At 42.9% G+C, this 27,961-nt stretch overlaps 2 protein-coding genes across 3 annotated transcripts in view; one reads left to right on the top strand and one right to left on the bottom strand.

The window, feature by feature from the left end:
* Positions 1–125: 125 nt before the first annotated feature.
* Positions 126–6,739, bottom strand: LOC126536846 (BRCA1-associated protein). Its single transcript, XM_050183861.2, has 2 exons — positions 5,140–6,739; positions 126–2,698 (listed from the first exon to the last, which is right to left on the bottom strand). Exons 1-2 carry the CDS (start codon positions 6,541–6,543, stop codon positions 2,330–2,332), a joined length of 1,773 nt encoding a protein of 590 aa, XP_050039818.1. The 5' UTR covers positions 6,544–6,739; the 3' UTR covers positions 126–2,329.
* A 269-nt stretch (positions 6,740–7,008) lies between these two features.
* pasi2 (Protein) overlaps positions 7,009–27,961 on the top strand; it is a 39,515-nt gene continuing 18,562 nt past the window's right edge. The window contains exons 1-4 of one of the 2 annotated variants that reach the window (XM_055073555.2): positions 7,009–7,237; positions 7,763–7,892; positions 22,585–22,679; positions 24,935–25,027. In XM_055073555.2, coding sequence (XP_054929530.1) covers positions 7,121–7,237; positions 7,763–7,892; positions 22,585–22,679; positions 24,935–25,027 — 435 coding nt within the window. In that variant the 5' untranslated portion in view covers positions 7,009–7,120. The remainder of the gene's footprint in view (positions 7,238–7,762; positions 7,893–22,584; positions 22,680–24,934; positions 25,028–27,961) is intronic. The other variant, XM_050183863.3, reaches the window with a different exon arrangement.

Raw genomic sequence — 27,961 nt, 5'->3', positions numbered from 1 at the left:
AAATTTGAATTTCTGCTTATTGTGCAATCATATTTTGCATCATAAGCCTTGGACAATAATGCTTGACAGTGATGCTTGCTTCTTCAGAATATCCCCTATAACAATGATGGTCATGGGACTGAATGTAAAAGCAGTGCACCAAAGTAAAGGTGCAAAGTGAAACAAAGTGTGCTTTATTTGCGGTTTTCCAGTGAAACATGCTGGATAACATCTCCTACCCTGCTTGCCTACATTATTATGTCTGTACAGGGGAGCGACATAAAAGTAAAAGCTCATTTTCAATGCTTTAATCGGATGTTAATAATCTGCAAAAGCAACAATCTAATAATAGTCATATTGAAAGATTTCTTACAAACTGACATGAAATACAGGTGTCGGCAAATGTAAATTGTACCACATGCCCAATAGTTATTACTGCCCATGGTACAGTGCAGTACAATTTCCGACATAAGCCTAACATTCACTGTGGCAATGCAACTGAATATATGGAAATAACCACGTGCAATGAATGTGTCAGTCAGAGGTATTGCCTCTCACGTACGATGGTTTATATAATTCCACATAACAGTTTAAAATTACAGACAAGGTGAGTTAAAAGCTTTACATTAAGCATCCTATTGAAACAAGACTGTTCATTTCGCATTGCGAAAAGTCTTTTGTGGTGTACATAGCTCAAAAACAACTGTACACTCTCAGTGTTGACAATCCAAATAGACCATTTATCAAAGAAATAAAAATATTCTGAACTGAAGTAGTCTAAACGTAATCAACCTGTTTTACAATGTTTAACACAACAATAAAATGCTAATTTATATGTAGGGTCCTTCATTTTCATGTAAAATCCAATAATAAACATTTTTTTGCACCCTGAAGAAAATTTATGAAAACCAAGTTATACCAGATTTCCACCCGAACTTTGGCTCTTCGTAAAGGATGATAAATGGAGGTGTCATAAAAATAAGGAATGCTGTCCACCTTACTATGTTACGTTCAAATGGTGGCTGATTTGTCCAGTTGGCATTCCATTTTGCTGCAAGAGCACACTGGCAACTAGTGAAACAAGACAACAGTGGAGGACAAAATGCATAAAAAGTCTAGGGTGTGCAGAAATAGAAAGTATGCCAACAAGAGCTTGTAATATAAGGAAAAGCATTGCACTTCCTGCGAAACATGGGCGTGTGCACAATTAATTTTTTTCAATTTCAGAGAATAAAGTATGCAGAGATTGCCAAACCCACCTCCATTTGTTGTTTTTATTAATTTAGTTTCTTTTATATAGACTAATAATGCCTGTCAATTAGGATTTAAAGAGATGAGCTTGTCAAATAATTTGCAAGCAGCTCTCTTTGCCATTACATGTTCCCGCAAGTTTGTGGCTAGGAGACCACTGTTTGTGTTAATTGTTTGTAAAATTTAGCAGAATCCTGAACTTTAGGCTGCCAGAAAACAAAACCACGAATTTCTCTCTGGTTGTACTTTTTAAACATAACATCCAATTTTTAGCCCCCGAATCTAAATATATGCAAAACCCGAAAACAAAGGACCCTATTTATATGCACCATCACCTGTGGCTATTCCGTGAGAATGGTCACAACTCAATTTGTGCACATATGAATCAAAGCACATATACCAACAGCCATGCTTTAACTGAACCAAAGAACACAATGGCTTAGGAGCAGTGGTACATACCATTTTAAATTTCCGCATAGTTTGGTGTTTAACTATAGCAGCTGGTAAAAGGCTACCTGATCTGAGCCAATAAACTTATGATGTAAAGTTAAAGCTTGAAAGGTTACTAGCAGAATACACGACTAGTAAATATGCTCATAGTGCTATATCACAGTGCATAGTGTCACTACTATGATTCAAGTTGTTCAGACTATTGAATATTTTAATAACAGTAAAGACACAACAAGAAAGAAACAAAACGATCTAATTAAGCAATGTCATTTTGCACATGTAACCACTGAACTTTTGAACACAACGTGCATATTCTTTTGCTGGGAAGTTTTAAGATTCACTCTGCCAGCTGGCAAGTCTTTTAATAGCTCTTTTACTATTGCATCCTTCCAAAAGGTATATCAATAAGCAAGATGTGAAAATGCTCAAAGCTTTTAATATATACAACTCAGATGACATAGCACCAGCTAAAAAGCAAAAAACTCTTGAAGCCACTCTGCAATTGCCACAAGCCTGACACTTGCAAAGACCTTGTCTCTAAAGCTATTTAAGAGGCACAGAACAGGCAAGGCATACATTTGAAAATAGCATACTTTGCATGCTAAATTGAGATAAATAACAAATTGTCATTGTTATACACTTTAATAAATCAGCGGTTTCTTCGTCTGCGCTGCTTGTGTGTTGGTGTACCTGAAGGTCCGGGTGCTCCAACAATAATTGTACCCTCCTGCATTTCCTGTTGCACCTCATTTGAGCTAGAACTGATCTTTTCTTTTGCGTCAAGGTAGAACATTAGGTCCCTCATCTGTTCCTGTAGGTCCTCAATTTCTTTGTCTTTAGTTTTTTGAAGTTCCTGCAACTTGGTTTCAACATCCTTCAGTCTTGACTGCCACACAACCTGGTTCTCGCGCAGGCACTTGTTCATTTCTTTTTCTTCCTGCAGTTCGGCTTTTGTCTTGCTCAGCTGTTGAGACAACTGCTCAGACTTGCGGCGCACAGCTTCTCGGTCTTTGGTGACCTGTAATGCAAAATGGTGAGCTCAGGAACAACAGAAACAATAGCTAATGAAAACAATGGTACTTATGAATTTTATGGCCAAATTTATTGCAGCTTATGTAATATACAAACTCTACATGCATGAAGAGTAGTCTGATTGCTGTAATGTCTAACTCAGGCAAACAATACCACTTGGTATAAATTTTAGATAATACCACAGTCCCTCATGTATTGTCCCGATTCTCGGCACCTTTGAGGTATTATGAATAAATAAATCAATTATAACACATCTACTAGTTGAAGATGTACACCAGGTGCAGTGTGGCTATGGACATGAAGCTACAAACTGGATGTGTAGTAAAAACTGGAGGTTGTGGTCACGTATTATACAAGTCACTCATGCATTTGCCAGTCAGCCCAGTGTAGTTCAGTGGCTGAAGGCCACACACTGACTGCGTTGCTGAAAGTTGTCTGCATGCCACTATACGAGCTGTTCCATCTTGCTTTATTCTGCATTCTCCACATTTGGCAAGGGTTAAGCCTAGTCTTCTGCTTTTGCATTTTTGCTAGCATGGAGGATTCCTCCAACTTCCTCTGCCCTTATCAAATTCCCACTGAACACTCCATGGTCGCCGCACATGGCGGTACATTTACAGTTTGGTTGTATGTGTCAGTGCTGTGGTGGTACTCTATGACCATTGTCTCCACGTTGTGGCATATCCAACTTCCTGCTTTAAATATGAGGCCATGCTGCAGCTTGTATGTGTGTTGAACTGGTTACAGTAAAAGGTATGCAATTATTTGCTGAGCTCCCGAGAAGTTGGCGCCCTCTACCGTAATTACCGAGTTGATAGCTAGCCATTAAAGAAAGGAATAAGAAAATTGGAGAAAAAATTTGTGCCAGTACTCCCTCATGACGATTGAAGGGCCTCGAAAATTATTTTTGTCTTACTGAAGAGTACCACCTAGACAAGAAGGCTATCGCTCATAGGATGCTTTCTGACAAAAATTTTATCAAAGCGCACTACATTAAATCAGCTACAAGTGCTTTAACACCACTATTTTTTCAAGCAGAAGTGTTTCTCAACTTGTATTCCATGCGGACATGGTTGTGTCTCGCCTTCTTGGGCACATCATCCAATGATGCCTTTGTTGTTTACACCTAATTTGGGTGCCTCCCATACAGCAACGCACAGGCCATGATTCTAGGCCAAGGCCTGGCCCTTGTAAACATTTATGTACCTGCCTGGGCCCGGCTTGGTGGCTCAGGCAGGTAAACGAGACCCAACGCAGCCCGACCGGGTTGAGCCAGGCCCGGGTTTTCAGGGAGTCCTGAGCCCATGCAGTGCTTAGGCTGCTAGATATTAAATGGTACGGAAATCACTGAATAGGCTTTTTGAATGTTTGTTTACCTGTCCAAAGGTAAATATAGATGGCTGGCACTGACGTCATCCTAGGCACTATGTTGGTAAACCAGAACCGTAACCAGTAGTGCCTGTTGGCATCTCGTGCAGCTTCAACACTATCCAACACAGCCGGTAAGGCAGGAGCTTATAAGCTTTCCTTCCTCATAGAAGCAGGTTACTCATGGCAGTGGATATGATACATTGATATCATCCTAGGTGCCATATCAGAGAACCATCATGGTGAGAAGCTGTGTTTGTGACGTCGCGTGCAAGCCATATATATTTACAGTCAGACTGCCCAAGACCTTTGGGCAGTCTAAGGACAGTAGGAGAAACATTATTCTATGGTGGAATAAGAGATGGCTGGAGGATTGATGGCTCAGAGGTAGGAGGTAAAAAACAATGAACGGAGCCGCCACATGTTATACAAATTTAGCCTAATACGTAAAAAATATTCAGAGGCTTAATGGCTTATCTTAAGGGCCGCAGCTAGATATACAGCATATATGTAAAGTGAGCTTCTTGGCTTCTAGAAACTGCCTCTATGATTAAAAAGGGGTGCTCAGAATATTTACCTGGCAAGTTAATTTTCTGACTGTAAGATGAACACAGAAACTGTTTTGAAACTTCTTGTACATGAACCAGGCATGCACTAATGCCAATCTTTAGTTTGCAATGTGGTTTAAAAGGGCAGCACTTAGTGAAATTTGAGTGCCAATGAAGCAGGGCAAGCACAAACAGTTCTTTTCTTCTGTTTCTCTTTCTTGCTTTTTCGTTAAGTTGTTCCAGTAAATATGCTGGTCACTGTAATTTCAGTTTGGCATAAGAGCAGGCCCTTTCGGCAGCCTGTAGAATATGACAGCCGACAAGGGTCTTCTCCCATGCAGTATCAAGAAGTCATCAATGACGCACATTAGGTCTAGAATAGTATTACTGCACATCAAACCATTTGACGAAATCTGAATCCTATAGCAAGAAATAGTCAGTTTGCACACAAAATCTCAAATACTCGTGTGCTCAAAACCAAGAGGCATGCTATCACAAAGGAAGCACCAACCTGTCGAAGTTTTTGCTCAAGATCTTTACGTTCTTCAACTGCAATCTGAGTCTTCTCCTTCAGCTCATTTATCTGTCGATTATTATCTTTCTGCAGCATGTCCATGCAGTCTTCGAAGTACCGTCGCTGCTTCTCAAGCTGACTTGTAAGAAGGTATGTATACTCCAACTGTACAGAGTCAAGCTTCTCATCACTGTCAGTGCGAGAAGTTTCCAGTTCCACTAACTTCCCGTCAGTCTTGTTTTGTACAAGGCGATGAACATAGTTGTCACCTGCATAGTCCCACACGCTGTTGTTGCCCAGTTGCATTGCGAAAGTGTGGTCCGTGCGTGCATAATGGTTGTATGCGTGTGCTTCAACATACCGCCCACAGCCTATGTGGCCACAGATGAGACATATCCAGAGATTGTCCTGAGAACCACAGCTGAAACAGCGATTGTCCGGCACCAGTTCCGGCGTCTGGCAGTATCGGCACACTGGGCAGCTAGAGTCGCCCCACTTGGCCAAACAGCCGTCATGGAAAGTGTGGTTGCAGAGGATGGTCAAGATTCCTTCCACAGATTCGTCCATGCGTTCCAGGCACACAGGACAAGTTGGGAGCTCAGTGTGGCCTGGCACAGCGTCGCCTTCTCCTTCTTTTACCATTTCCATTTGTGAGACATACGCCAAATGACACACCTCCGGCTCGATCGAGTTGAACCGCTCACCGTTGAAACTCTGATAAAAGTCGTCGGCCCACTTTTGGTCACGAAACTTGAGCAGCACCATGTAGAGATTCGGTTTAGAGTCACGGATGACGCGGATGCTTTCGACGTGCGCACTGACAGGCGCGATAAACTGCAACAAGTCGTGAAGGGTCATCAGAGCAGGAACAGCTAACATGCACAGCATTTCACTGCGCTCTGCCTCGCCCAACGGAGTCTGCTGATTCTCTTTAAAAAGGTGCAGTATTCCTTTCGTGACTTCAACATTATGGTTGCCACTGAAGAACGGAATTTGGCTAGGCGCGGGCGGCTTGGGCCTCTCCGTAGGGCACCCTGTGACAGAGTCCAATGTGCCTACAGCATCTTTGCATTTGACATCGCCTTCCTTGGACGCAGATGACTCGGTGCATGTACGATCACCCGACGGCTCCTCCTCTCTCTCGCATCGCGCAACTTGCTTCGAGGCCATATCATCAGGTTCTATTATGACTGTTTCGATCACAATATCGTGCGGCTTACGGCAACCACGGCTCTCCTTGATAATTTCTTCCAGCTTACTTGAGTGCCACTCTCCACCCCGAAAAGGTGCGGCAGCGCAATATGGGAGCCTTCGAGCTCTCGCAGAGACGTAGTTGATGTGAGGCAAAAGTGGGAAGTCACTGGCCACTTCTAACTTGAGAATCACAAGCGACACAGACATACTCCGTTGTTAGATGATTGCTTCAGCATTTCATGCGCCGATTTTCTGGGATCCAGCAAAAGCGTTCCTTCAGTAAAATTACGAGCAAAAAGGTAAACAACTCAGCACCAAGAGACAACCAAACAACACACTGACGCTCAACGTTGCGCAGACCACAACGCCACAGACACGACCATAGAATGATGAACCAACCGCTACCAGATGATGATGATGATGAAGCCTCAGGTAATGGCACAAACCCACTGAGGGGGATAGGCCACGAATCGGGTGGTAATATGACTCAATACATAAAATAAAATAAGTTGGTTAATAAATAAATAGCTCGAAAAAAGAAAGGAAAACAAATAATCCAAGATATAAAATGAGCCCACAGCGTTAACAGGCCTAGCCCTAGCGTCTTGTTTAGAGGATTCCGACGACAGCGACGCCTATCAAAGGGATGCGCTGCATAGAGGCCACTGCATCCACTGCGTCACATCCGCTTTCCGACCAACAACAACCGTAGACTGCAGGCCGTTTGGTGTGTCAAAGAGGTTTGCCTTGGCATTCGAAATATTTCGCTAGCAATTTTGGAACTATGCCTTCGGTGCTGGATCGATCTCGGCAGAAATGGTACCATCGGCGTCCACTGTTGAGAACAGCATATTTCACGGACCTGCAATACGGCAGCTACATCGCTGGAATCTGCTCCATCGTAAGTTGATCGTCAGCTTGTCCGTGATGTTTGGGTGTGTTCGGTCGTTCGGTTCAGTGGTCGCTCATGCGTCTAGAGACGCTAGAAATGCCACGGTTCCTGAAGTTCGATTCTGTGCTGGAGTATGCTTGTATCGCATCAAAGTTTGCCTTCGATTGTGAGCTGGTTACGACCTGCGATTCCGCTGACCGATCTAAATTAGGTCACATTTTCGGGCCGCAGCGCATCTTGTAGTTCCCAAGTGCCCTCTACTGCGCGGCGCGTTGATCGTGGGTTTTATTATGTATGTATGTGTGCTTTGCGTTAACATGTCAATAAAAGCACCGCAGGGGAATAAGTAGCAGCAGTAATAAATTAGATGCTTGAAATCGTCTAAAATTGTAAGGTTAGAGATATTGCGTCTGCCGCAAACAGCGCCGAATTTTGGGCATACTGTCCTCAGCTCTGGTGGTTCCTAGGCAGGGTCCGCATCATTCGTGCCGTTGTCTTAACTATCACTTTCTGCCTTTACTTGCTTTTGTTTAGGTCGAAAGCATCTTCATGATCCTGCTGACCGTCTTTGACATCTACTGCCTTGCGGAGGCATCTCCTGGCTCGACGCATTACCGATACTTTGGGTTCAGCTTTTTATTTGTGTACAGCGGCAACCAACATGGTAAGTGGGGTCATGGAAACTGGGGCTGTTAACAAGTTATGACCGCGTGCTTAGGCACTATAATGTGAAAGGTTGAGAGTTTGGTGTGCTGATGGTGGGGACATTCGTGTGAACTTTCGCATAATATCGTTCAAACTGCACATTTAGCAGAGCCTACTGTTTTGAGTCGAACTTTCAATCTAGAACATGTCACGAAAAAGGTATGTCAGGCATGCACATGCTAAAGTTAATTCTGACAATGTACATAATTCCACAGTTTTTCGGATCCTATAGTAATGGTAACAGAAGAGGAGGACAGAGAGCCAATGTTTGTTTGTGTTGCATGTTGTTCATACTAAGTCTCTGCTTGTGGAATAAAAAATGGATATTTCCCTAACTATGCTAGAATGTTATGAAGGGAGCCTTTCAGTCTCCTTGAAAAGCAAGCCTTCTCCTATGATTAAAATTTTCGTGTGGCTCAAGAATTGCACCCCCAGCTGTCCACCACTTCCCCAAGGCACATACCTACCATATGACCTAACCAGGAAGCTTACAACAGACAGTAGTGCGAGGCCAAATTACCTAACAGCCTCAGGTACTGAAACCTTGAAACAATATATATATATATATTCGGGACCCTCGGTTAACCCCCTCTCTTCTCGTTTATATATATACTTCCAACCTAAAAAGTTACTTGAGTCACACTACTGGAGATGAATTTTCTGCACAGGCAGGCATTATATGCAAGAAAATACAAAGCAATTGTTTCACTAATTATTACAATAATGAACTTTCTAGTTACAAACTTTACTGCATATGTTTGTATTGGAAAGTTGAAAAGAATCATCATAGATTCTAGTAAAGCAATGAAGGGGGCTAGTTGGTGAACGTTCATGGTTATATTGCGCTCAGTTTTACAAACACGATTTAAGGAAGGACAGGACGTGGACGGATGTAGCGCAAACTACCAACTGTTTAATACTGGTAAAGAACGCGCTTATATACAAGGAGATATGGAGCGGGAGGGGGGGGGAAGGGTTACATATAAGATATGACAAGGTGACGACGTGTGATCATAGTTCGGGTCAGGCATACATTGTTCACATGCACCCGTTCGCCCTGGCAAACTCGACCTCAGCTTTGATAAGCGCGATGGACGGAGTGCTTACGCACATCTCTTTTTCTTTAGCTATCGCAAGCGCCTCCCATATTTCTCGCTCCGTTTTCGTTTTTGATGTTCCAATGACTGTGGTGCTTTCTATTAGCGGGGAGCATTTGCATTGTTTGCAATGTGCGGCCAAGTTGCTAGGTGCTGTCAGAAGCTGACACGTGTATTTGTGCTCCCGTAACCTATCATTTAGACAACGTCCAGTTTGCCCAATGTATACTTTCCCGCAATCTAGTGGGATTTGGTAAACAACTGAAGTAGCGCATTCCACGTACTTTTTCGTGTGCTTAGTCTGACAGACCGTAGCACTAGGGTTGGCCTCTTTGGATCCTGCGTTAACCCTCTTGCACATGCCTTTTAGTTTTTGCGGGGCGGAGAACAGAACTTGAACATCATGGCGTTGGGCTGTCTTTTTTATCCGATGTGACAAGCCATGGATGTAAGGTAACACCACGCGTTTTTTCAATTTTTGCTGTGTTTTCTGCCTTTTCCTGTTGGCTCTGATTTCGGGCAACAAGTTTTCACAGATTTGTACCACCATGCTGTTCGGGTACCCACTGTTTCTTAAGCGGCTTACTTGCAAATCGATGCTCTCCCTCACAGCATGGTGGCATGATTTTTCAATTGCTTGACTGATGCAAGCCTTGGCGATGCCTCTTTTTATGATTTTAGAATGGCCAGAGTCATACCTCAGAATTTCTTTTTCTCCTCTAGTTTTGTAGCACCAGCAGATGTGGGAGCCTCTGATCCTAATGTTTATATCAAGGTACTGCAATCGGCCTTCGGTAGGAGTCTCGTACGTGAACTCTAAACCTTCATGCGCTTTTTTGAACATGCTGATGACGGTTTCTACGCTAAATGGATCGGTTTGGTTTTCTTTCATGCACACCAAATAATCGTCAACATATCTGAAACAGGTAGTTATGTTCGTTTCTTCAAACAAGGCGGCAAGTTTCCTGTCTCCCACACTCAAAAATAAGTCGGAAAGCACGGGGGCTATACAAGAACCAATAGCGATGCCATCCTTCTGCTCATACACACTGTCACCATATTCGATAAACGCACCATGTAGATACAGTTTTAACAAGTTCACAAAACTAGAAATACTGCACTTGCACACGTCCTGAAATTTGGTGTAGCCCAACGTGTCGATGGCTTCTTCTACTGCTTGTACCACCGCTTGCCTCGGGACACTGTAGAACAGGTCCTTCACGTCGATTGAAAAACAAGACGTCGGCGGGCTACTCTTTAGTGTTGCAATAACTTCGTCAGAGTTGCGGATCAAGAACGGGTCGTCGAAGGGTAAAGAGTTCAAGCAGGCCTGAAGGTAGTCCGCGATGCACCTTTGCCATGTTCCGCGATCTTCAATAATCGTCCTAAAAGGAATTCCCTCTTTGTGGGTTTTTACCGTGAAAAATGGCTTCAGAGTGAGTTCTTTGCTCTCTTTCACGCGCTTTGCCAATCTTGTCAAGCCCATGCTTTCACATGTTTTGCCTGCTTCATTTTTCAGTTTTGCAATTGCTTTGTACGTAATGTCGCTTATTGCGAAATTCTTACGGATCGCTTCTTGGGCGGATTTTTCGTATTCAGGAGCGTTCATCACGACAAACACGCCTGTTTTGTCTGAGAGGAGCAGTTTTAGATTTTCTTTCTTGAGGTACCTAGTCACTCTGCTTGTTCCTGCAGGTTTGGGTTTTTCTACTAGGCTCTTTTTTGACACTCCCGTCAAAACTTCTTGGATGCAAGTCACTTTTTCTGGCTCAGGGGTTCTTTCCGCGACTGAGCGTACCATGGCCAGGAACTGTACTGCCGTTACTGAAGGTTCAATTGCGTATTTTGGTCCCTTATTTAGGGTCTGTTGCACATAATCTGGGATGTTTCGACCGGATAGGTTGACAGCACCGCTTCCTTGAGGCTTACGCTTTTCTCTTCTAGGGAGGCTCTTGAATGAGCCTTTCCACAAACTTTCGGCATGCAACTCTGCCAAGTTGTAGAAATACCTGATCATTGCTGTTGAAGCCGCCGGGTCCATTGTTTCCTCGCTTATCGCCGCAATGTGGTCTCGGAAGAGGCGAATCTGTCGCCACGTTTCCGCTCGAAGTATCTTGCAGAGGCGTCTTGCCGTTCTTTCGGTAGGTGCGACGTTTCCGAGTAGACCAGCCAACACAGGTGAAGACAGACCGTTGTTCAGGGCGTACGTGAGGGTGCGAGTTCTGTGCCTGGCCTTCGCAATGTTGTCGACGAAATATAAGGTACGAGGAAGCGGAGGAAGGTTAGGGATGTAGAAGCCCGATGTACTCGAAATCACATTTAGTAAAGCAATGAAGGGGGCTAGTTGGTGAACGTTCATGGTTATATTGCGCTCAGTTTTACAAACACGATTTAAGGAAGGACAGGACGTGGACGGATGTAGCGCAAACTACCAACTGTTTAATACTGGTAAAGAACGCGCTTATATACAAGGAGATATGGAGCGGGAGGGGGGGGGAAGGGTTACATATAAGATATGACAAGGTGACGACGTGTGATCATAGTTCGGGTCAGGCATACATTGTTCACATGCACCCGTTCGCCCTGGCAAACTCGACCTCAGCTTTGATAAGCGCGATGGACGGAGTGCTTACGCACATCTCTTTTTCTTTAGCTATCGCAAGCGCCTCCCATATTTCTCGCTCCGTTTTCGTTTTTGATGTTCCAATGACTGTGGTGCTTTCTATTAGCGGGGAGCATTTGCATTGTTTGCAATGTGCGGCCAAGTTGCTAGGTGCTGTCAGAAGCTGACACGTGTATTTGTGCTCCCGTAACCTATCATTTAGACAACGTCCAGTTTGCCCAATGTATACTTTCCCGCAATCTAGTGGGATTTGGTAAACAACTGAAGTAGCGCATTCCACGTACTTTTTCGTGTGCTTAGTCTGACAGACCGTAGCACTAGGGTTGGCCTCTTTGGATCCTGCGTTAACCCTCTTGCACATGCCTTTTAGTTTTTGCGGGGCGGAGAACAGAACTTGAACATCATGGCGTTGGGCTGTCTTTTTTATCCGATGTGACAAGCCATGGATGTAAGGTAACACCACGCGTTTTTTCAATTTTTGCTGTGTTTTCTGCCTTTTCCTGTTGGCTCTGATTTCGGGCAACAAGTTTTCACAGATTTGTACCACCATGCTGTTCGGGTACCCACTGTTTCTTAAGCGGCTTACTTGCAAATCGATGCTCTCCCTCACAGCATGGTGGCATGATTTTTCAATTGCTTGACTGATGCAAGCCTTGGCGATGCCTCTTTTTATGATTTTAGAATGGCCAGAGTCATACCTCAGAATTTCTTTTTCTCCTCTAGTTTTGTAGCACCAGCAGATGTGGGAGCCTCTGATCCTAATGTTTATATCAAGGTACTGCAATCGGCCTTCGGTAGGAGTCTCGTACGTGAACTCTAAACCTTCATGCGCTTTTTTGAACATGCTGATGACGGTTTCTACGCTAAATGGATCGGTTTGGTTTTCTTTCATGCACACCAAATAATCGTCAACATATCTGAAACAGGTAGTTATGTTCGTTTCTTCAAACAAGGCGGCAAGTTTCCTGTCTCCCACACTCAAAAATAAGTCGGAAAGCACGGGGGCTATACAAGAACCAATAGCGATGCCATCCTTCTGCTCATACACACTGTCACCATATTCGATAAACGCACCATGTAGATACAGTTTTAACAAGTTCACAAAACTAGAAATACTGCACTTGCACACGTCCTGAAATTTGGTGTAGCCCAACGTGTCGATGGCTTCTTCTACTGCTTGTACCACCGCTTGCCTCGGGACACTGTAGAACAGGTCCTTCACGTCGATTGAAAAACAAGACGTCGGCGGGCTACTCTTTAGTGTTGCAATAACTTCGTCAGAGTTGCGGATCAAGAACGGGTCGTCGAAGGGTAAAGAGTTCAAGCAGGCCTGAAGGTAGTCCGCGATGCACCTTTGCCATGTTCCGCGATCTTCAATAATCGTCCTAAAAGGAATTCCCTCTTTGTGGGTTTTTACCGTGAAAAATGGCTTCAGAGTGAGTTCTTTGCTCTCTTTCACGCGCTTTGCCAATCTTGTCAAGCCCATGCTTTCACATGTTTTGCCTGCTTCATTTTTCAGTTTTGCAATTGCTTTGTACGTAATGTCGCTTATTGCGAAATTCTTACGGATCGCTTCTTGGGCGGATTTTTCGTATTCAGGAGCGTTCATCACGACAAACACGCCTGTTTTGTCTGAGAGGAGCAGTTTTAGATTTTCTTTCTTGAGGTACCTAGTCACTCTGCTTGTTCCTGCAGGTTTGGGTTTTTCTACTAGGCTCTTTTTTGACACTCCCGTCAAAACTTCTTGGATGCAAGTCACTTTTTCTGGCTCAGGGGTTCTTTCCGCGACTGAGCGTACCATGGCCAGGAACTGTACTGCCGTTACTGAAGGTTCAATTGCGTATTTTGGTCCCTTATTTAGGGTCTGTTGCACATAATCTGGGATGTTTCGACCGGATAGGTTGACAGCACCGCTTCCTTGAGGCTTACGCTTTTCTCTTCTAGGGAGGCTCTTGAATGAGCCTTTCCACAAACTTTCGGCATGCAACTCTGCCAAGTTGTAGAAATACCTGATCATTGCTGTTGAAGCCGCCGGGTCCATTGTTTCCTCGCTTATCGCCGCAATGTGGTCTCGGAAGAGGCGAATCTGTCGCCACGTTTCCGCTCGAAGTATCTTGCAGAGGCGTCTTGCCGTTCTTTCGGTAGGTGCGACGTTTCCGAGTAGACCAGCCAACACAGGTGAAGACAGACCGTTGTTCAAGGCGTACGTGAGGGTGCGAGTTCTGTGCCTGGCCTTCGCAATGTTGTCGACGAAATATAAGGTACGAGGAAGCGGAGGAAGGTTAGGGATGTAGAAGCCCGATGTACTCGAAATCACATTTAGTAAAGCAATGAAGGGGGCTAGTTGGTGAACGTTCATGGTTATATTGCGCTCAGTTTTACAAACACGATTTAAGGAAGGACAGGACGTGGACGGATGTAGCGCAAACTACCAACTGTTTAATACTGGTAAAGAACGCGCTTATATACAAGGAGATATGGAGCGGGAGGGGGGGGGAAGGGTTACATATAAGATATGACAAGGTGACGACGTGTGATCATAGTTCGGGTCAGGCATACATTGTTCACATGCACCCGTTCGCCCTGGCAAACTCGACCTCAGCTTTGATAAGCGCGATGGACGGAGTGCTTACGCACATCTCTTTTTCTTTAGCTATCGCAAGCGCCTCCCATATTTCTCGCTCCGTTTTCGTTTTTGATGTTCCAATGACTGTGGTGCTTTCTATTAGCGGGGAGCATTTGCATTGTTTGCAATGTGCGGCCAAGTTGCTAGGTGCTGTCAGAAGCTGACACGTGTATTTGTGCTCCCGTAACCTATCATTTAGACAACGTCCAGTTTGCCCAATGTATACTTTCCCGCAATCTAGTGGGATTTGGTAAACAACTGAAGTAGCGCATTCCACGTACTTTTTCGTGTGCTTAGTCTGACAGACCGTAGCACTAGGGTTGGCCTCTTTGGATCCTGCGTTAACCCTCTTGCACATGCCTTTTAGTTTTTGCGGGGCGGAGAACAGAACTTGAACATCATGGCGTTGGGCTGTCTTTTTTATCCGATGTGACAAGCCATGGATGTAAGGTAACACCACGCGTTTTTTCAATTTTTGCTGTGTTTTCTGCCTTTTCCTGTTGGCTCTGATTTCGGGCAACAAGTTTTCACAGATTTGTACCACCATGCTGTTCGGGTACCCACTGTTTCTTAAGCGGCTTACTTGCAAATCGATGCTCTCCCTCACAGCATGGTGGCATGATTTTTCAATTGCTTGACTGATGCAAGCCTTGGCGATGCCTCTTTTTATGATTTTAGAATGGCCAGAGTCATACCTCAGAATTTCTTTTTCTCCTCTAGTTTTGTAGCACCAGCAGATGTGGGAGCCTCTGATCCTAATGTTTATATCAAGGTACTGCAATCGGCCTTCGGTAGGAGTCTCGTACGTGAACTCTAAACCTTCATGCGCTTTTTTGAACATGCTGATGACGGTTTCCAAAGCGCATGAAGGTTTAGAGTTCACGTACGAGACTCCTACCGAAGGCCGATTGCAGTACCTTGATATAAACATTAGGATCAGAGGCTCCCACATCTGCTGGTGCTACAAAACTAGAGGAGAAAAAGAAATTCTGAGGTATGACTCTGGCCATTCTAAAATCATAAAAAGAGGCATCGCCAAGGCTTGCATCAGTCAAGCAATTGAAAAATCATGCCACCATGCTGTGAGGGAGAGCATCGATTTGCAAGTAAGCCGCTTAAGAAACAGTGGGTACCCGAACAGCATGGTGGTACAAATCTGTGAAAACTTGTTGCCCGAAATCAGAGCCAACAGGAAAAGGCAGAAAACACAGCAAAAATTGAAAAAACGCGTGGTGTTACCTTACATCCATGGCTTGTCACATCGGATAAAAAAGACAGCCCAACGCCATGATGTTCAAGTTCTGTTCTCCGCCCCGCAAAAACTAAAAGGCATGTGCAAGAGGGTTAACGCAGGATCCAAAGAGGCCAACCCTAGTGCTACGGTCTGTCAGACTAAGCACACGAAAAAGTACGTGGAATGCGCTACTTCAGTTGTTTACCAAATCCCACTAGATTGCGGGAAAGTATACATTGGGCAAACTGGACGTTGTCTAAATGATAGGTTACGGGAGCACAAATACACGTGTCAGCTTCTGACAGCACCTAGCAACTTGGCCGCACATTGCAAACAATGCAAATGCTCCCCGCTAATAGAAAGCACCACAGTCATTGGAACATCAAAAACGAAAACGGAGCGAGAAATATGGGAGGCGCTTGCGATAGCTAAAGAAAAAGAGATGTGCGTAAGCACTCCGTCCATCGCGCTTATCAAAGCTGAGGTCGAGTTTGCCAGGGCGAACGGGTGCATGTGAACAATGTATGCCTGACCCGAACTATGATCACACGTCGTCACCTTGTCATATCTTATATGTAACCCTTCCCCCCCCCTCCCGCTCCATATCTCCTTGTATATAAGCGCGTTCTTTACCAGTATTAAACAGTTGGTAGTTTGCGCTACATCCGTCCACGTCCTGTCCTTCCTTAAATCGTGTTTGTAAAACTGAGCGCAATATAACCATGAACGTTCACCAACTAGCCCCCTTCATTGCTTTACTAAATGTGATTTCGAGTACATCGGGCTTCTACATCCCTAACCTTCCTCCGCTTCCTCGTACCTTATATTTCGTCGACAACATTGCGAAGGCCAGGCACAGAACTCGCACCCTCACGTACGCCTTGAACAACGGTCTGTCTTCACCTGTGTTGGCTGGTCTACTCGGAAACGTCGCACCTACCGAAAGAACGGCAAGACGCCTCTGCAAGATACTTCGAGCGGAAACGTGGCGACAGATTCGCCTCTTCCGAGACCACATTGCGGCGATAAGCGAGGAAACAATGGACCCGGCGGCTTCAACAGCAATGATCAGGTATTTCTACAACTTGGCAGAGTTGCATGCCGAAAGTTTGTGGAAAGGCTCATTCAAGAGCCTCCCTAGAAGAGAAAAGCGTAAGCCTCAAGGAAGCGGTGCTGTCAACCTATCCGGTCGAAACATCCCAGATTATGTGCAACAGACCCTAAATAAGGGACCAAAATACGCAATTGAACCTTCAGTAACGGCAGTACAGTTCCTGGCCATGGTACGCTCAGTCGCGGAAAGAACCCCTGAGCCAGAAAAAGTGACTTGCATCCAAGAAGTTTTGACGGGAGTGTCAAAAAAGAGCCTAGTAGAAAAACCCAAACCTGCAGGAACAAGCAGAGTGACTAGGTACCTCAAGAAAGAAAATCTAAAACTGCTCCTCTCAGACAAAACAGGCGTGTTTGTCGTGATGAACGCTCCTGAATACGAAAAATCCGCCCAAGAAGCGATCCGTAAGAATTTCGCAATAAGCGACATTACGTACAAAGCAATTGCAAAACTGAAAAATGAAGCAGGCAAAACATGTGAAAGCATGGGCTTGACAAGATTGGCAAAGCGCGTGAAAGAGAGCAAAGAACTCACTCTGAAGCCATTTTTCACGGTAAAAACCCACAAAGAGGGAATTCCTTTTAGGACGATTATTGAAGATCGCGGAACATGGCAAAGGTGCATCGCGGACTACCTTCAGGCCTGCTTGAACTCTTTACCCTTCGACGACCCGTTCTTGATCCGCAACTCTGACGAAGTTATTGCAACACTAAAGAGTAGCCCGCCGACGTCTTGTTTTTCAATCGACGTGAAGGACCTGTTCTACAGTGTCCCGAGGCAAGCGGTGGTACAAGCAGTAGAAGAAGCCATCGACACGTTGGGCTACACCAAATTTCAGGACGTGTGCAAGTGCAGTATTTCTAGTTTTGTGAACTTGTTAAAACTGTATCTACATGGTGCGTTTATCGAATATGGTGACAGTGTGTATGAGCAGAAGGATGGCATCGCTATTGGTTCTTGTATAGCCCCCGTGCTTTCCGACTTATTTTTGAGTGTGGGAGACAGGAAACTTGCCGCCTTGTTTGAAGAAACGAACATAACTACCTGTTTCAGATATGTTGACGATTATTTGGTGTGCATGAAAGAAAACCAAACCGATCCATTTAGCGTAGAAACCGTCATCAGCATGTTCAAAAAAGCGCATGAAGGTTTAGAGTTCACGTACGAGACTCCTACCGAAGGCCGATTGCAGTACCTTGATATAAACATTAGGATCAGAGGCTCCCACATCTGCTGGTGCTACAAAACTAGAGGAGAAAAAGAAATTCTGAGGTATGACTCTGGCCATTCTAAAATCATAAAAAGAGGCATCGCCAAGGCTTGCATCAGTCAAGCAATTGAAAAATCATGCCACCATGCTGTGAGGGAGAGCATCGATTTGCAAGTAAGCCGCTTAAGAAACAGTGGGTACCCGAACAGCATGGTGGTACAAATCTGTGAAAACTTGTTGCCCGAAATCAGAGCCAACAGGAAAAGGCAGAAAACACAGCAAAAATTGAAAAAACGCGTGGTGTTACCTTACATCCATGGCTTGTCACATCGGATAAAAAAGACAGCCCAACGCCATGATGTTCAAGTTCTGTTCTCCGCCCCGCAAAAACTAAAAGGCATGTGCAAGAGGGTTAACGCAGGATCCAAAGAGGCCAACCCTAGTGCTACGGTCTGTCAGACTAAGCACACGAAAAAGTACGTGGAATGCGCTACTTCAGTTGTTTACCAAATCCCACTAGATTGCGGGAAAGTATACATTGGGCAAACTGGACGTTGTCTAAATGATAGGTTACGGGAGCACAAATACACGTGTCAGCTTCTGACAGCACCTAGCAACTTGGCCGCACATTGCAAACAATGCAAATGCTCCCCGCTAATAGAAAGCACCACAGTCATTGGAACATCAAAAACGAAAACGGAGCGAGAAATATGGGAGGCGCTTGCGATAGCTAAAGAAAAAGAGATGTGCGTAAGCACTCCGTCCATCGCGCTTATCAAAGCTGAGGTCGAGTTTGCCAGGGCGAACGGGTGCATGTGAACAATGTATGCCTGACCCGAACTATGATCACACGTCGTCACCTTGTCATATCTTATATGTAACCCTTCCCCCCCCCTCCCGCTCCATATCTCCTTGTATATAAGCGCGTTCTTTACCAGTATTAAACAGTTGGTAGTTTGCGCTACATCCGTCCACGTCCTGTCCTTCCTTAAATCGTGTTTGTAAAACTGAGCGCAATATAACCATGAATAGATTCTAGTCCTATGTTTCCACATTTAAAAATGGCCATGTAACTGCAATTACTGGCATCAAGTTATTCTTCAACTCATCTGATTATGCAAGCAGCATGATTACCTTAAACTTTTTATGATAAATATGTGCTGTAATGTTGTTGTTGACTAGGAAGTTAATGTCATTAGGGTAATTACTGGAATAATTGTTTGACTTTTCATGCAGATGATGTTTACCTAGGCAGATACTTAATCTGCAGTGTCTAGTAACCATTGTAGGCTTTTTTAACAAAGTATTTGATGAAGAAAAAAAAAAAACACAGTGTGCATTTGTGTGCATGCATATATATATATATATATATATATATATATATATTTCAAGTTGTATGTTCATCCACCTTCATTTCCATTAATTTATCATTTGTTCAATTCAATTAGTAAGTATAATTAATTTCCCCTATGTTGCTCTTGGTGTCATTGTTTGTTGGCTTCTTACGATATGATTATTAATTATTAAAAATTGGGCCCCTCAGTTAACCCCCTTTCTTCTTGTTCGCACGCACACACACATACACACATACATGCATACATACATACCAGGTGTTTTTGTGAAGACATTAAATAATTTCTAAAAATCGGCTTTGGTTGATAGCACAGTTATAGTCCTCGAACTAATCCACTCGAAGAAATGGACATTACTTGCACGATAAATCGCAAAGCATAATCAACCAATTAACAAAAAATTAACTACTTAAGTTGATAAACAATTAGCTTAGCTTGCATGTTGCAATTTACAAATTGTAGCTCGTGAAACTGCAAGGCATATCCACTTGAAAAGAATTCTGTAGATGACATCATTTTCGAGATATGCACCATAAAACTTGCTGTAGATGTGCACTGTCGTTCCACTTACTTTCTTTAACAAAAGTCTGTTTTATGCATTGAAGCACAAAAGTAACTGGACTGCCAGTGTATTTCTTCCCAGAGTTGAGGAATTAATATCTTGGAACTGGTGTCATCGTGACAATTTGTTCCAATTGGATCTGCTTTGCGAATTTGTAACTTGCAGTATGTGCTGTAAGGCAATTAGTTAAGTACTTAATGGGTGTATTTTGGTTAATTAGTCAATTGTGCATTTTGATTTGTTGTCACAATTAGTTAAGTACTTAATTTGTGTATTTTGGTTAATTAGTCAATTGTGCATTTTGATTTGTTGTCCAAGTAATGTCCGTCTGCTTTTGTAATCCAGCTTAAGAATTATAACTGTGCTATCTGCCACATTTTTAAAGGTTGCTTAATGTCTTTATAGAAACATGATGTATAGTTTATAGGAGAAAGTAGAAGGTGTTATTTGAAAATTATGATGGCATAATGAAGTGTTATCGTAAAGTAAAACCTATAATTTGTTATTTGAACAGTTACCAATGGAACTGTCTTCGTCAGGGCAGGTTGAAAGTTTCCAAGTTTATGTGGTGTTTGTTGCGGTTGCACAATGCTCCAACGGCAGTGACTTCCATCACCTTTGAATGCATTTGCAGGAGAGGGTGGTTAGTTTGCTTTGTTGCTCTCAACATGCTTCTAAACTGGAGTCTCTTACAGAGGCTTACAGGTATGGCATAAGCATTTTGCCGCAACATGTGTGCTTGCATTATTGTGTGTGGTGGGGGAGCATAGTCAGTGCGGAGCCACCATGCCAGTCAAGGGATTGTCTGAAGATGCCGTGGCTTCTGCCCTGCCCTACAGAGAGTTCCACTCTTAAAACAGTTGACAAAATAAGTTTTATATTTTATTTGACGACAATGCTTCACTGTGCCATCTTTTATATATGCATTGAAACCTTGATGTAACCAAGTTGGAAAAATTGGAAGTTTGCTTCATTATATCGAAATTTCATTATATTGAAATTCAACCTTTTATTCAATGTTAGTACAGTTGACAATTAATTTTTCTTACGTGTAAGATGTTGCAAAATTGTCCGACTTATCGGGCAATCAGAAAAGGCCAATTTGAGTGAGAAAGAAATTCATTTGGTTGAATTTGAGAGTCAGCAACAAGAGATACGGTTTCATGCTAGGTCAATGATATCTTAAAATTAGCAGTATGAAGCAAAGCCAGCCATGCTATTGCGTTCGCTCCACTCTGGTGGCTGATTGTGTCGCCCATAGTGGTATGACATTGGTCATGACGCAGTGGGACGACAGTATCGGATTCCCTCTAAAACAGGGTGCCCGAGCTGCATATGCGCTCAGTCACGCTGACAGCCATGCACAGAAGTTATGGATAACTAAATACTTTCTTAATATTGAGAATTTTGTTATATTGAAATTTGTTATATCGAAGTGTAACTGTATAAGTAGTTGTCTGAGTAGTTTTGCCAAAAGTGTGTAGCTTTGGCAGCAACAGCTAGCACTATATTGGAAGAATTTCTGGTGTGATTCTACCTCTTTCTTTTCTTGTATCATGTCTTGAGAGGTGCTGTTAAAACATTGCACCATTTAATTTCATGCTCTCTCTCCTCTTTAGTTTTTTCACTGCTGCAGTCATCTTTGCTCAGAAGTATTATTTCCAAATGGCTCCATAGAGATGTGATTGTTTATTATTATGCAAACAGTTGCTTAGTTGCGGCAATCACCAAACTTAAAAAAGCATTGTTGCCAATTTTGTTATATAGCTTATAAAGGCCTTGCATTTGTTCCAAGAGTTACTGTCACTGGCATGGTCTAGCTTAAGACAGTGCACTTGCACAACTAAGGCAACTTGAATTTGAATTCTGTAGTCACTAGATCATTTAATTTGTCTGTGTTTTTTTTTTTACATTTAAAGCAGGCCATGTATGCTGCACTTTGCATGAATAATATCAAATTGCCATAAGCCCTGTGAAGTGGGCACAGCTATCACTTCAATAAGTACTGGGGACACATTCCTGATGGATCACTTTTGGAGACATCACTGTCAGGGTGTATTGAGGTTCACTGAGCCAGAAGACTGGATGTCTGTCTCTCCAGGGATAGTATTCTCGGGTGATTGCTTTCTGACTTACTTTCGCATTCTTGACGTGTGACTAATGCCAGGTGCGTTCGAATCTATGGGCGACAACATTTGCGGCACTGGGCCAAGACATCGTGCTCGCCACTGTGCCAGGAACGCTGTTGCGTTTGAATCCTAATGTGCCCATAACTAGTCACACGAATTCTCGTAAAAGTAAAAATATCCTCAACGGTGATCACTCAAAAATACAACCCATGCGAGGTGCTGTACCAGATGTCGCACCATGTAAAAGTTAAGGCATCTCCAAATGTGGTTGGTAGAGAATATGGCCTCGGTTAACAAAGCCTGCACTGGTGTTCTTACGGCAGTCTTGTGAACATATTGTGTGGGCCCAGTAAAGCCATTGTCAATTTCTGATTCTTTGGTATTGTTTTAGTGACTGCATTGTTATGAAAGCTCTTTCACCTTTGCTGACTAAGTGAGGGTATACTGCAGCACACTACAGATACCTTGCTCAACGTTCATTGATGTTTAATAAGGCCATGTTTTTTTAGTTGGGAGAACAGAGTATACCTGAAACCACAGAATGTTTATAACAGATTTTTATGATTCTCAGCATCTAAGCATGGCCTCTTCCTTCAAGAACATGTGTAGTAGCAACACAAACAAATTATTTCCTTTTGGGCAATTGTGTGAGCACCACTTCTTTACTCTATTACTCACATGTTTTAATATATATTTCTTGTTTTCAGTTCGAAACCTGCTAATTACTGTCTCTGTGATCTCATTCGTGATGAGTGTTGCACTCTTGATCACTTCTGTCATGATGGTGATGGCTTTAAGAAAGGTAAGGCTTTTTGTCTAATATAGAGACAGTGATTTCTGCAGACTTGCTTTTGAGTGTTTAAGATTGAAGCTAGGTAGCTTAAGCTCCTGAGTTGCTACATGCCAATTTTTAATTAAACATGTTGTGGTGGTTCAGTGGTTGTGTCTTTGTGCTATTGAGCACAAGCTTGCAAATTCTATACCCAGCCGTATGGTTGCATATTGCGGAAAGGTGAAAAATGCAAAAGTGCTCACTCTGAATGTTTGGTGGATGTTAAAGAACTCAGGTTGGCAAAATTAGTCTAGAGCCCTGCCCTATGGTATATTTCATGGCATACTTATTGCTTTCTGAGAATAAAATAATACATCAAGTGTAATTTCGTGCACAAGAGACTTATTTGGCTTTGTGCAATTATTATTGCATATAATAGGACTGTTTTGTACCATGTTTACTTCAGTCAATCTGTTCTAGGACTAGGTGTCTTATATGTTTAAGAAAAAGAAAAGCAAGCATTAGAGCAGCTTCTTCACGTTCATCATCACATCTGGCAGTCATTTGCAAAGCTATTTTCAAGATTTACTTAATAGTACATTGTACTGAGGGTATTTATCAGGGTCATTACATCTCAAGTTAACGTGTCTTGTTGAACATCTCCGATTTCTTTGAAAAAAAAATCATGGTTTATCACCTCACTGTGGGAAGTACCACCTTGAGAGATTTCTTGGTGTCAAGAGGACACCTTGAACATTGCATACAGAAGTGAAAATAGATTGTGAAACTGCAAAATTATTTTATTGCTTTTTTCCACTACTGCAAAACTCATTCTCTGTTATGTAAGAATGTTAATCTTTAATGCTTATTACAAATAGCCAGATTTATTGCAATTTTCATTGTTTTCAGCCACAAGAAGAAAGAGGGTTATACGAGGGGCCTGATTTTTATTAGTCATAAAAATTGGGCCCCTCGGTTAACCCCCTTTCTTCTCGTTTATTACATAACGAGGGTCTCAAATCTGGCAACATTGATGCCTTCAGGTAGCATGTGTGGGTTTATTGACCAGTTGCCTTCACCCCCCCACCCCCCCAAAAGAAAGATCACATTCTCGTGACGCCTGCGGCAGAAAGGGCGTTCCACGTCTGCCGCCAAGGTCTGTGAGTGGTGGCACTGGCTAACACTCCCAGGGTTCTGCTAGGAAACATAAATACCCAAGAAAGTGGAGGGCAAAATGGTGCCGCGGTAGCTCAATCGGTAGAGCATCGCATGCGAAATACGAAGGTTGTGGGATCGTTCCCCGCCTGCGCCAAGTTGTTTCTTCATCCACTTTCATTTCCATTAATTAATCATTTCCTTATTTCATTTATTAAGCACAAGTAATTTCCCCTGTTTTCCTTGATGTCAATGTTTGTTGGCTTCTTATGATATGACTAATAAACATTGGGCCCCTCAGTCGACCCTGTTTCTTCTCGTTTAATCCCACAACATGTACTATACAGATGTGCGTGTTCCTTTTCCATCAGCAAAATAGATGGCTGACTGACACAAGCGTCCCCCATGTTTTTAATTAGGGACATCCTAAGATTTCTCTGCTAATTTGGTGTCTGTAACTTGGTAAAATAGGGTGTCGGAGAACACTTGTCTGCAACTACAACTTATGACCACAACTTTGTGGCCGAATGGCCAGGAACTTTGAACAAATGTTAATTTTATAATGACTTCATTCATTATCAGCAACCTGCATTAGCTTGAACCATATGTTTTCAAGGTTCAGTGCCATTTTGTAGTGCCAGCAAAAGAAAGCTTATGTAGGTCTTCTTTTCACTTTGTGTTAGATTTTTGCAACATCACAGCTTGTGAAAACTTCAGAGGTTATTGTATTCTTTCATAGTTTTGATGTCACTTCACACAGCATACTGGGAAAATGAAGTGCATGTTAGTGCCAAAAATATGGATACAGTAACAATGACCACTTGAAGTAGAAGCAGTGGTTCCAATTCTTTTCATATCTTGTCGTCTGTTGCTGCCACATTTTTGTTTTTTCTGTTGCTTCACTCATATCAGTCAGGACGAGTTCAGTTATAACCTGGTTTTTACCTAAGAGTATAGTATTGATGGTACATGCCTGTCCTAGCACTAGCTTTATCGTCGGTTTTTATAAGTGCTATATGTTCTGAGCACCTAATATCACTATTAAAGGCTAAAGAATATGTTTATTGTGGCTTTAACATTTCAAATGTTGTACAGAGGACTTTATGTGAATTGAATTGTTTGTTTTCCAGGAGAAAGAAGCAAAGTTTCGTCCCTGGTTGTTCATTATGTTCGCATTCACTGCGTGGAGATTCTTTGCTATTATCTTCCGTTCTATTTGCAATGTAAGTGGCTTTTGTATTTTCCTGTCTGTCAATTTACAACTTTACTTTTACTCATCAGCATAACGTAGCGGTACATTGTATCTAGGAACTGCTGTTGGTAATTTTCGTTTCTTTCATTTCTCATGACTGTCTATTGTTTTTCACAGGACAGGAATTGTAATAAAATAATCACTGAAGTAGTATAGTGCTGTATGTGTTGTTCATGAAGTTGTTCATGCTGTTGTTTTTAGTTTGGCAAAAAGCTGAGCAGTTGGCGTACAATAGACTGACACAAAAAGAATGTAAAGAATAGGCGTTTGTGTTGTCCTTTTCGTTGCTGTTCTCTCTGAGTTTTGTATGCCCGTGTTTTCATAGCTGTTTAATGTTCCTGTTCAATGCTTGTACTTTCACCTGCTTATACCTCATGCTAAAATTTCATAAAACTTGAAGTCATTGTGTAAACCATCATGTTGGAATCTGTAAGAAGCAGAAAACAATAGTATATAGAATTGAGCCTTAAAGAAGTCCTGAAACACCCCTTGGGATTGGTGAAAAAATGCAGTCTGTGGATAGCATATGCTCCTGTGAATATCTCAGTCAAATTTTGCAGTCATGCACGGTGCATGGAGCTCGCAAGCAGAGCATGAAGTCACTTTTTTCTCAAACACTCTCTTTTCAACAGAAGCCTTCTCCTCACTCTTTTCCGCTTGCTATATTTTATCATGTAGCAGATTCCCATACGCAACTGCTGTTGGCTAATAGCTGACATCAATCAAGAAAGGTGTTTGTATCAGTGTGCTTCTTCCTACTGTCTCTATGTTATGTATTGATGCAGTTATACAGGCTGAAGTAAGCAAGAATCTGCTTTTGAGTTTCGATAACAATTACGAACTTCCTGAAGAAGCTGACTGTCATTTGCTGAAACTTAGTTGTGGCCACCCGTGTAGGAATTAAGCTTTGGCCACACTGCTTATCAGTGTCGTAGCTGTTGGGTCTTCCTAATTGTATTAGTTTTGAACACTCGACTAGCCTCAAACAATGTGAAACCTAAGGTCGGACCAAACGTATGCTTGCTGGCATGCACTCACTCCTGGCCGCCCCTGGCTAAATGCCTTGGCAGACATCGCTTCGTAGTGAGCAATTGACAGCACTTCAAAATGTGCAAATTGGATGTGGCTACTATCCATCAGTCAAGCTTGTGCAGGACAAAGCTTGTCCATGCACATGTAGCACGGCCAATCTGGAGCACGTGAGCATGAGCGTGCACTCCAGCCTTGTCGGCCACAAAGCAAACGCTTCGCATCCGCACTACGGTTGCATGTAGCTGCGGTCTGCTATGTAGTGTAGATACTGCGGCCACTGTGGAGTTCATCGACGAGATTGCTCGGTGAGCGCACTGCGGCTCACTGAGGCCAACAGTGAGCCGCAGTGCCAAAATCGGAAATAGGGGCATCTGCGTGAGCACACAAAATCAAATTTAAATTGTGCACCACGGTGACATATTGTAGGCGGGGCGTTGTGGGCACGCCCCACTCTGCCGTAGCCTTCGCACTGCAAGGCACTGAAGGAGGAGTGGGAGCACCACTAAGGGGATTAGAGGCAATCTTTGAGAGCCAGTAACTCTGCTTCTGCTGCATACATTGAAGTACATTTTGCTGCAATGTATTTCTGAAATAGTCTAGTTAAACTTAAAATGCATGTCTCAACTTCATTAAATAGTGCTTTACCCACCGTGGTTGCTTAGTGGCTATGATGTTGGGCTGCTAAGCATGAGGTTGCGGGATCGAATTTCGGCCACAGCGGCCCCATTTTAATGGGGGCAAAATGCGAAAACATCCGTGTACGTAGATTTAAGTGCACATTAAAGAACCCCAGGTGGTCCGTATTTCTGGACTCCCCCACTACGGCGTGCCTCATAATCAGATCATGGTTTTGGCATGTAAAAACCCATATTCTTTTTTAAAGGCGCTTCAACGCCTCTTTAACTGTCAACTATAAATTTGTGCAGAAAGCCAATGTGATATGGTGAATCAGGATGGACAGTCCAAGCGTAAAAGAGGCATGCTGGGATTTGACGGCGAGAACACAGTTGCTAGTTAAAAATTATTCTGAATATGATGTAGAAGTCTCCGAAAGCTGGGAGGCTTCGAGCATTCATTATGATATGTTAATCACCATATTTGATTTCTCTCTTCCAACTTCTTCTTCTTCTCTTCCATGACTGCCTTGTTATTCATCTTCATCTGCTTCCATTCCTGACAAGGGAATCCTATATATGACTCCTTAGTACACATAAAAAACAATCCATAGGAAAGCTTTGATCATGTAATTGTAATTTGTTTATTTTATTGTTGGATGCTATTGTCACGCTGCAGCAATGGATTTCTTAATCCATTCTTTAAGTCGTAGTCTCTAGGTTTTATGAATTTATGTAGAGTACACGTGGCTTCATCTGGTCTAATCAACTAGCTGTAAAAGAAACTGGCTTTATAGAGAGCATCAGTAACCTTATGTGCCTTAGAGGAGTACTGATATGACATTTTGGACTAGACGTTTTCTTACAGTTATAGGGAGATCCCAGTCTTCTAAATCTTAGTTACAAAAAATATTGGCAAGTGGTAGAGTGCCCTAATAATTTATTATAATAACACTTTGGTGTGAAACACCTTCATAAATATGTGTCAGTACTGCTTTAATGATGTCTTCATAATCAAGCACTTCATAGGCAGCTACTGGTGCACTCTCGACATAGGACAGAATATATGTGTCCCCAATGCTGCCTTTGTGTGGAACTAAAGACAAAATCAGCCAGCGGTTTGTTGAGAGTGCATTTATATCTTCCACTATTAGTGCTGAAGCATGTCAAAGTGCAGGAGTGTGAGAACTGCGAGGTTACCTTTTGTTTGTACCAGTCATCAAAGGTTTTGAATTAGAACGATTAATTAAATGGGTTGT

Source organism: Dermacentor andersoni, chromosome 4 (assembly GCF_023375885.2).
Source record: "Dermacentor andersoni chromosome 4, qqDerAnde1_hic_scaffold, whole genome shotgun sequence".
NCBI classification, from domain to species: domain Eukaryota; kingdom Metazoa; phylum Arthropoda; class Arachnida; order Ixodida; family Ixodidae; genus Dermacentor; species Dermacentor andersoni.
This window is presented reverse-complemented; position numbering and strand designations above follow the sequence as displayed.

Excerpts from the sequence above, each read along its gene's own strand:
- LOC126536846 (XM_050183861.2), bottom strand. The coding sequence starts at position 6,543 with ATGTCTGTGTCGCTTGTGATTCTCAAGTTAGAAGTGGCCAGTGACTTC. Across the intron at positions 2,699-5,139 it reads TTGAGCAAAAACTTCGACAG|GTCACCAAAGACCGAGAAGC; the intron begins GTTGGTGCTTCC and ends TTTGCATTACAG.